We start from the raw sequence: 9605 nt of genomic DNA, 5'->3' as shown, positions 1-9605 counted from the left end.
CTTAAGGTTCAAGTTACAAAGATGTTCACATTTTTTCCTGTGACTCAAGGATTATACACGCTCATAATGAATCTGTTTTGCACAGAAATGAGAAGCCAGATGTTGATAAATATCTGCCAAAAGATTCCCCATGTTTTTTTTGTGCATCAGTGAAGCAACTGCCATTAACTTGATGCAGCCCAACCTTGTTTCAAGCTGTTGTATAAACAATGTGTTATTATATTTAACGTATATGCTATCAAGCTGAACATGCATTGATTGAAGACAAATCATCATAAGAATAAAATTGATTTGGAACTTAATAGAAGCAAATAATTCTTCCTAAACATAATTTGATTTGGAGCTTTTTATTAAAAGCTAATAATCATTCATAAGATGTAACAGGAACCAAGGCTGAAAACCTCAGAACAAAAAGCAAATGCGCAACAAATCAAAATTTCATCAGTCCAATCTCAAATTGTTCTCAATTTATATGATGAATAAAGGTATATTGGGTACCCCATACACCAAGCCGACTTTATATACACTTTCAATCTCAGAAACACAAGCTGCTCAATCAATAGTACAGCTGAACTTTTACATATCATGAGTGGAGCTTTAAAAACACTCGTGAAATTTGAAATAACTCCTTGATATAGTTACACTGATTGATTGGAAGCTTCATCAATTTGCTTCTGCAAACTGTCTATATCTGCCCTTAGTTGATCCAAATTAATTTCTTTTTCTTCAACCTTCCTTTTAACTACTATGTGTTCTTCAATAGCTTTTTTCATCTTCTTCTCGACATCCTATATTGGAGAAATATCTACAGTAAATTCTTGGCAGCCAAAAACATGGTGAATCATAAACACAAAAAAAATTCCATTACCTTCCGAGCTTTTTTAGAAAGTTCTTTACCATCTGCAATGTGTGTAGGAATACCTTCCGCATCAAAAGCACTATACACAGCTTTTTGCTTGATGAAGAATTCAGATGGATTTCCCAATGCTCCTTCATATTTTTCCAAATCTTTAACCTACAATTGAAAAATAGGATGATAAACAAACTTTCTATACAAGAATTCACTAATTACTCTTTTAACGAATGTTAACAGACTGTCAACTGAAGGTCTAATCTTTTCAATGAATTTAAGAGGCCAGTTGCATAATACAGAAGACTTTGTTGCTTTTGAGCTTGCATTCATATACATCCACTCACTCATTGATAAGATGATTAATGACTACATAATTGGATGTTATTGATTATTTTTGGGTTACATTATTTTGGGCTACATAAGCAAACAAATGTATCAATGAAACCCCAAAATAATCAATCAGAAAAAGCATTTAGTACATCATCCATTCCATACAAAAATTGCATTAGTTTTATGACTACCAAGTTACAAACAAGGCAAATATCATTGGTACGAAAACTGGCCCTGTAATTCAAGTACACTATTAAAACAGGGTACCTTTCGTTCCAGCTTTGATTGCAAACTTCTTAGATTAGCCTCCTTGGCTTCACGAATCTTTTCATCTCGGAGATTTCTCAGTACTTGTGGATCTACGAGTTCCCAAATGGAACCACTTGCAGTATCTTCCAGCCTGACTCCAAGATCAACCATAGTGTAATCTCTGATTCTATCTGCAATATCCATGATCTTTTCCTGCAGAATAGGGCATTCCGAAATTCATACACAGCAACTATATATGTGCATTTAAGGATCTAAGCAGAGAATTGAGAATGTAGATCACCTTTGAGACACCATCTTTAACAGCAGCTCTGACCTCATCCCTAAAAGCAGCTATGGCATCAAGGTAAGGAGTCTGCAAAAATGTTTGTTAATCAATACATCTTTTTAATCTAAAAAAATACTTGACATCGTAACAGGCAATTACCAAGATTGCTTCTTGACTTCCAGAAGAAACAGAAACATCCAATCCAAATCCAATTTCGTTTTCCCTAGCATCTGAAAGACCTGTACAAAACAAAACGTACTATTATAAATATTATCTAGCAAGAGTAACTTTTAGTTTCACAAATACAAGATATCTTCACTTACCAAAAATAACCAACATTTTAGTGATGAATTCTGCAGACTTCCTTACAAAAGCAGGTCTTGGGCTCTCATTTCTCTGCAGAGAAAATACAAAAACAGATCCCTGTATACCTTCAGATTCAGTTATAACCCTGAATTATTGAGTTTATAGGCAAGAAAAGCAAAACTTCTTTTAAATATTTCTCAAAACAATCCTGCATGGTCATACATGACCTGTGCAAAACAATCATACCATGAACAATGATCTGTACCTCTCTGTGCTAAAGAGGATTACCGTAACAAGGTTGCATAATTTGATCAGAGAAAATTAAATTTGATACAAGGCAAATAGATACAAGATGTTACCGTCTTATCAACGAATGAGTTCACTGCACTAGCCAAGTTTAGGAGTGCAAGAAGCGCACCACCTGTGTCAATGTTATCTTCTAGTCTTGCTTGAACCTGTCATTGGAAATATAATGCTCTCCATTTATAAATTTCTTGAAACTAATGCAAATTGAGAGCTGTACAAATAGCCTCACTTCAGATTCAGCCACTTCTAAGGCATATCGCAACTTTTTTTCTTCTTCTCCTAGTAGTTGAGGACCTTCAAACCCTTTTGCGTAAGTATTTCCATCCATTCCCTGCAGATAATATAATGGTAGTGTTTGGAAATAGCTAAGAGACTATTGAACAATAAAATATGAAAACCAGAATGACACAAGCTTGCTGTTAGAAAATGATAAAACTAGCTCACTGCTTTTCGAAGATAGTTCTTCACAATCTTAAAGAAACTTTGCAGGTCCTTCTCTTTTGTAAGAGCTTCTTTCATGACAGAATCACTAAAATTCAATGGCTACAAATCCACCAAAAAATGAGGGAGAAATATGTCAAGATAAAGCTTGGGCTATAATTTAACTGAAGCACATCTGAAGCCCATCATAGTTGGCCTGATTATGCAGTGCATACCTTGTCCCAGGCTTGGTAGACGAATAACAGCCTCAACTGCCTTGGTGTATACATCTTCAAAGCCTGATCCCACAACATAATATACATTAAATGTATCGAAATGCTTTTGACAAGGAAATTCAAGTGATAACAAGCTACGTCATTTAAGAGAGAAACAGAACTGGATGCTTGAACTCAAACTGTGTTTATAATACATACATCTTTGATAGTAATGAAGTTCTTCAGAGATTTTGACATCTTTAAACCCTCAATTGACAGATGTCCAGAGTGTATGAAAAAATTCACCCACTACCACAATAAAGGATTTGCCTGTGAGATACAGATATATAGAAATATAGTAGCAATGAATAGAACATCCAATTCCTGTAAAAATCTACGAACCTGTGAGCAATCATGGTATGCCTCTGCTTGTGCTAATTCATTGTCATGATGTGGAAACATCAGATCCCTACGAATTAAATATGACCAATGTCAAAAGCTAAGTGTTAATATGGCCATGTGAATTAACAGACTTCTACTTAATCACAAAAACTCTCAAATGCTGAACTTTCTACTTGATAATTACCTTCCACCAGAATGGATGTCTATAACAGATCCTATAATATCCGATGCCATTGCAGAACATTCAATATGCCATCCAGGTCGTCCATGGCCCCATGGAGAGGACCAAGATGGTTCTCCAGCCTTACTTGCCTATAGGACATTCAGATTTACTTTGGTTCACATACCTTATTGCATAAGGTAATAACTATGCACGGATTGGTGCATCGAGCAAATAGAGTAATACCTTCCAAAGCGCAAAATCAATGTTGTTCTTCTTTTCCTTTGTCAAGAAATCAGACTCACTTTCAGAAGCTAAACCTAAACTGCCAACAGCCCATGGTTGGAGCTTTCCATAAGTGTGACCAGCATCCCTGAATAACAAGTACAACAAAAAAAAGAATTCTATGATGATGGATCAAAGACATAGGTTTTTTTACTTCATAATAAGTTCTTCATATCCTCTATCTAAGAATTTTGATGCATGAACCTCTATGAATATCTTCTATCAACTGATCCACGAAGTTTTCTAGGTACATCATTGCCACAGATTTTGCTACCCCTAGCCAAGAAACATGCTTCCCCTTTATCATCAATGTGCTACAAACATGGTTGCTGTCAGAGCCCACTTCAATTTATACTTGACACTTGCATCAGCATAAGGTTCCAGGAAAAATAATACTACTAATAACAATAAAACATAATTTTCTTGAGTATATAAAACATAAACGTTTCGCCAATTGCATCAAAACAAGATGCAGCTAGGGCAAAGATATGCTAGGCTAATCAGTCACTAGACCACTGAATAACATTGTGCAACATTCATCTTTTCTAAATAGGATCATGACATGATTATTCTTTCACTAGGACAGAATAAATATTGATTATATCTTCAAAAATGATAACCATGGTATAGTTTATGAATAGAACTGGTTAAATCACTAAATAACCGTAATTATTACTGATCATTTTGCAGACTCCTGCATGCATAAATACTTACATGAACGCTTTTGTGTCAAAGTAGACACTGTTACCAGCAGCATATGCAAAGCCTCTTCCGATGATTTTTTCAATGTAACGGATGATAATATCTATATATCTGAAATAGAAAACAGATTACAAGAGATTAGCAATTCAATGTCTTCAATTAAAAATTTGGCTAGGCAGAATATAAATATTGACACTAACTCGGTCACTCTAGTAAGCACATCTGGAGGCTTAACTCCCAGAACTTGCATGTCATCAAAGAAGTCCTTCTCATATCTGCATCCATTGTTATTTATGAGCAATCTCTTTATAATCCAATTTGCAAACAGATAAGAACAAACAATGAATCACAAATTTGCTTAGTCACAATTAACAAGATACTGAGGAGAAATGTCACATTGTGAAGAACAAATTAAGGTATAGAAGCATGAAACACTTTGTAGGAAAGCATTTACATTTTGCAAAAGATGCATATAAAGCCACTGAAAAACAAGAGCCAAGAACAAATACTAACTTGGCGGCATGTGCACGAAATATAGCCAAATCAGTTATTTCAGCTTTCCTAAGGTCATCAAGATGTGATGCAAGAACATCAGAGGCACCTCCATCAACTAGCTTTTGGATTCCTTCCTTCTTATCGAGGCCGGCAATACTGCCCTCCCTAACTTTTAAACTTGCAAAAGATTGATTTAGTTTTTCTAGCTTTAACTCCTCTTGTTTCAATTTCTGCAACCGAAATGATATCAAGTATGAAAAGTAAGGAAACAAAATAATCTATAAGAAGAACCAGCATCTTTATATGGCTATAGCCTATAACATGCACATATTTAGATCAAGGAGCATGTCATCAGATGCTTGGAAAAATGATAATCAACCTAGATATAGTAAACCAATTCATATGATTAGCATAAAAAGTATAGCTCAATATATAAATATATCAGGCATTTCACATTAAAATACAAAAACTCACATCTTCTAGTTCTTGACGTTGCTTGTTTGAATTGGCCTTTGAAAGTTCATCTTTAGCCTCCTGTACCTATATAATATTGAGAAATTGAAACAGTTAACAAACAAGTTAGCAAATATGTGAAAAACAAGTCACTAAGTGTATACCTTAGTTCCTTGCTTGCGCGTCTCTTTATCAAAAGCAAGCTCAAGCTCTTTCAACACCTGCATATACAGAATGCTAAATGAGCGTTTCTTACACAAAAAGGTAATAGAGTTTAATATTACATATAAACACACGTAAATACATAAATAATGTTCAAAAAAGAAGAATTCCAATCGAATAGTTTGCCCCTGGCAACTCAAAACTTACTCAGACAAAACAAGATGAAAACCACTGAGGAATGTTGGCTCTAATTTATGCCTAACTGCAGATTGCCCATTACATTCAGAATTTAGAAAACAAAGTGAATATTAGCTACATATGCAATGTAGTACACCTGGATCAACAACACTCTAGGAGAGCAGGGGGAGTGGGAGTCCAATTTGACGAGATTATTGTGCAATAGAATAGCATATAGATTACTCAGCTCTAGAGACTCCAGCACTCGATATATATTTACAGTCCCAGAACAAGATTTCACACGACGCATGAGCTCACATTCTAACCTTGGTTTTTTTTTTCAATACCAACAAATGATGTAGCTTATCTATCAAATATGTTTGTTTACCAACGCATAATTTTCCAAGAGTTCGAAATTAATGAGTTTCAAATGCAAAGAAAATCCAAAATAGGACAAAAAGGAGGGAAGAAACAATTATTATAGTAAACAAGACTGAATTTGAAACATGCATATGAACATGAAAGTAACGAGTCAACATTCACCTACAGTATGCAAATCTCAAGAAGTACGGAAATACATGCATAGCTGTGAAAAAAGATATGTAATCTTCACGCTAATCATCAATACTCAAAGTCTGGACTCGTTAAAGAATAAACACATGAAGCCTCAAACATGTCATAAAATATGCATGTGAGGAGATTTAAAATCACATTCTTCATTACCACGTATGTCAAAAGAAAAAGTTGTATGTCAAAATTAAAAAAGAAAACAATGTTACATCATGGAAAGGACCAAGTGAAACAGAAAATGTAGATATGATATTCAAACTGAAAGCTTTTCTGATGACTTCTTAGTCATCTAAAGTACATGAGAAGCATTTATTTGATCTGCAACCTTAAATCATTTTTAAGTCCTTAAATTGAGCTAATGCAAACCTCATTTGGATCTTCAGCTGTGTTCATAAATTCCTCCAGCAAGTGGTTTCGTCGTGCTCGTAAAATTATTTTATCATCCACATCGGTGACATTCATCACATACAGCACATGGTAGTTGAAGTATCTCTGAAAAGTACAATCAAAATGCATTAAAGACTGGAATGCAAAGAAGCTCATCACTTTCTTGAAAATTAGATTTTTAGGGAGGGAACTTAATTCTATTTACCTCTAACACTCTTCGAATAATGTCAAACGTTAGGTAGTTTCTTGCATGACCAACATGAGATGCATCATAAACTGTTGGTCCACAAATATACCAAGTGACTGCAACCACAGCACATGTCTGCTTCTTGTTAGAATCATTTTGTACCACATATTTCCACATAAACAGAAGTTCTATATTAGTCCACTTGCAAATAATTGCATCTATCAATATATTTAGCAATATCATACTACACATATCATGAGCTTACATCGTAATCTAAAACTATTATTACAGTTCGAAATCAGATGCTGTTTAATTCTATGAAACAAAAAATTATGAAACTGACACTGTTCTTGTTTCTGCTTCTAGAAAGGCCTAACATGCATCTTCCCAAATTGTTTCTGATGAGCAAACTAAGATTTCCACATAGTTCCATTGTCCTGAGCAGAAAAGCTTTTACTAAACATTCTACATTTCAAGGCTGAGAAAAAAGAAAATATGGAATTTGGAGATTATGTATATATATAAGATCATGCATTTGGTGATTACTTGTAGTTTTGAGGTTTGCATCATAGCTAAAACCCTAGCAAATCATTCTAATTTTTAGCAAAATTGTTGAATTTTAATCAGAAAAATAAACACTGGGAACAGCCATTAGTTCCCATAGTTTAGGGACACACACAATTAACATTATACAATTTCCTCTCAACTATAAAGATTTGACTAATTTTCAGGAAATCAGAAGTCTCTCAAAATCTTTTGTGTAATTACTATTATAGGTACTTGATATGAAAAACTTTCTTCTTAGTTTCTATTTCACACAACATGAGAGCCATAGGCATGTTTTCATTGGCATTGCCTAAGTCATGAGATCCTAAATAACAATTACAAGTACTTGATAGGAAGTTACATGAATACTGTTGACCACAAAATGATTAGCCTAGTTTCAATTACTGATTTCTGAAGAATACAGGTACTAAGCAATCGGACATGGCATCTCGGCATATCTTGAAAAAACTAAATTTTGTCATAAGAAATGAAAATTTATATTCCTAAATAGTCTTTATTTCACACAACATGAGAGCCATAGGCATGTTTTCATTGGCATTCTATCTGCATATTTCCAAGATTCGGGCTGCTCGGAAATCAGCCATTCTATCTGCGTATAAATGACATTCTGACAGACAATATATATCACTCGAAGAATGTTATTTAGAAATAAAAAATCGAAATTTACATGACGATTTTATCCTAAAGAAAGCTATGCATTTCTCCAGACAAAAGCTACAGAGGATCCATTTTTTTTCTTTCTTTAATTTCGCAAGGCTTAGTTAAGAAGAAGAAGAGAGAAGAGAGAAATAAGGCGACAGTGAAAAGTCCTTGAAAGTACCTCTGCGAGATCCATCGCTGGTGTAGAAAGGCATTTTAGAATCGGAGAGGCTGTTGTGTAGGCAGAGGCGATGGAGAGTCGAGGGAGCAGGAGGAGGGAGAGGAGAATCCGTTCTTCCAGTGCCATTAGGATGATGCGCGAAAGCGGGTCCGTCCTCTGAAGCTTCCATGGCGGACCTTGGGAAAAAGATTGAAAGACAAAGAGACTGAGACTTGAGAGAGAGAGAGAGAGAGAGAGAGAAGATGAAGAAGGAATGGTTAGGGGTTTATCTAAATTCGGAAGATACCCCTATAGCTAGGCTTTCCAAAAATTCTAGAAACAATACCCCCCCCCCCCCCCCCTACACATACACACACAAATGCTTCTTTCTTTTCCTTCACTTCAATTACTCCTCTTGTTCATAGTATGATACCATACTTGCATTCGCATTCGTGAATGCTCAATCATTCGAGTATGGTAAACACCCCTTCTCGAAGTATGGTAAATACCATAGTATGAACCGTACGTACCATACGTGCATTCGCGTAAGAAAAACACCCTCAAAGAATGATAAATACCAACTTCAATTACTCCTCTTGTTCATAGTATGATACCATACGTGCATTCTCATTCGTGAATGTCTCAATCATTCGAGTATGGTAAACACCCCTTTTCGAAGTATGGTAAATACCATAGTATGAACCGTACGTACCATACGTGCATTCTCGTAAGAAAAACACACTCAAAGAATGATAAATACCAACTTCAATTACTCCTCTTGTTCATAGTATGATACCATACGTGCATCTCATTCGTGAATTGCTCAATCATTCGAGTATGGTAAACACCCCTTTCGAAGTATGGTAAATACCATAGTATGAACCGTACGTACCATACGTGCATTCGCGTAAGAAAAACACCCTCAAAGAATGATAAATACCATACTTTTGGATTAACTATTTATTATGAGGTAAATAAACCTAAAAAATGGAAAAAAAAAACAAGAATGTTTGAATAACATTCGCATTCGTTTTCCAACGAATGTTATGCTAGACGACAAATACGAAATTTACGTACTATGGTAAATACCATACCTTTGTATTCATTATTTATTATAAGGTAAAAAAATTTTACGGTAATAAAGTTAAGGGTAAAAAGTGTAAAAAAAAAACATAAGATTGTTTTGATAACATCTGCATTCGTATGAAAAAAGAATGTTTGCCAATGCATTCAAGTATATAACATACTATGCTCTTGTTGCAGCTGACCATCTCGAGCATGTGTTTAAGTGTTA

At 34.8% G+C, this 9605-nt stretch overlaps 1 protein-coding gene across 1 annotated transcript; it reads right to left on the bottom strand.

Annotated features, from left to right (window-relative positions):
- Positions 1 to 448: 448 nt before the first annotated feature.
- On the bottom strand, positions 449 to 8527 carry LOC147856802 (uncharacterized). The gene is made up of 22 exons (XM_087328651.1): positions 8333 to 8527; positions 6964 to 7061; positions 6738 to 6863; positions 5627 to 5683; positions 5484 to 5549; positions 5028 to 5239; positions 4715 to 4789; positions 4527 to 4625; positions 3774 to 3900; positions 3552 to 3679; positions 3368 to 3434; positions 3185 to 3274; positions 2987 to 3049; positions 2775 to 2873; positions 2560 to 2661; positions 2384 to 2479; positions 2042 to 2114; positions 1878 to 1957; positions 1734 to 1805; positions 1451 to 1645; positions 869 to 1015; positions 449 to 788 (listed from the first exon to the last, which is right to left on the bottom strand). The coding sequence occupies exons 1-22, from the start codon at positions 8499 to 8501 to the stop codon at positions 639 to 641; spliced, it is 2391 nt and encodes a 796-aa protein (XP_087184777.1). The 5' UTR covers positions 8502 to 8527; the 3' UTR covers positions 449 to 638.
- Between the last annotated feature and the right edge of the window lie 1078 nt (positions 8528 to 9605).

The sequence above is a fragment of the Azolla caroliniana genome, unplaced genomic scaffold (assembly GCF_043228905.1).
Source record: "Azolla caroliniana isolate FFs.n. ecotype wild unplaced genomic scaffold, voAzoCaro1.0.p SCAF_12, whole genome shotgun sequence".
Taxonomy (NCBI): Eukaryota; Viridiplantae; Streptophyta; class Polypodiopsida; order Salviniales; family Salviniaceae; genus Azolla; species Azolla caroliniana.
The sequence above is the reverse complement of the archived record's forward strand: the minus strand, read 5'-3'. Positions and strand labels throughout refer to the sequence as shown.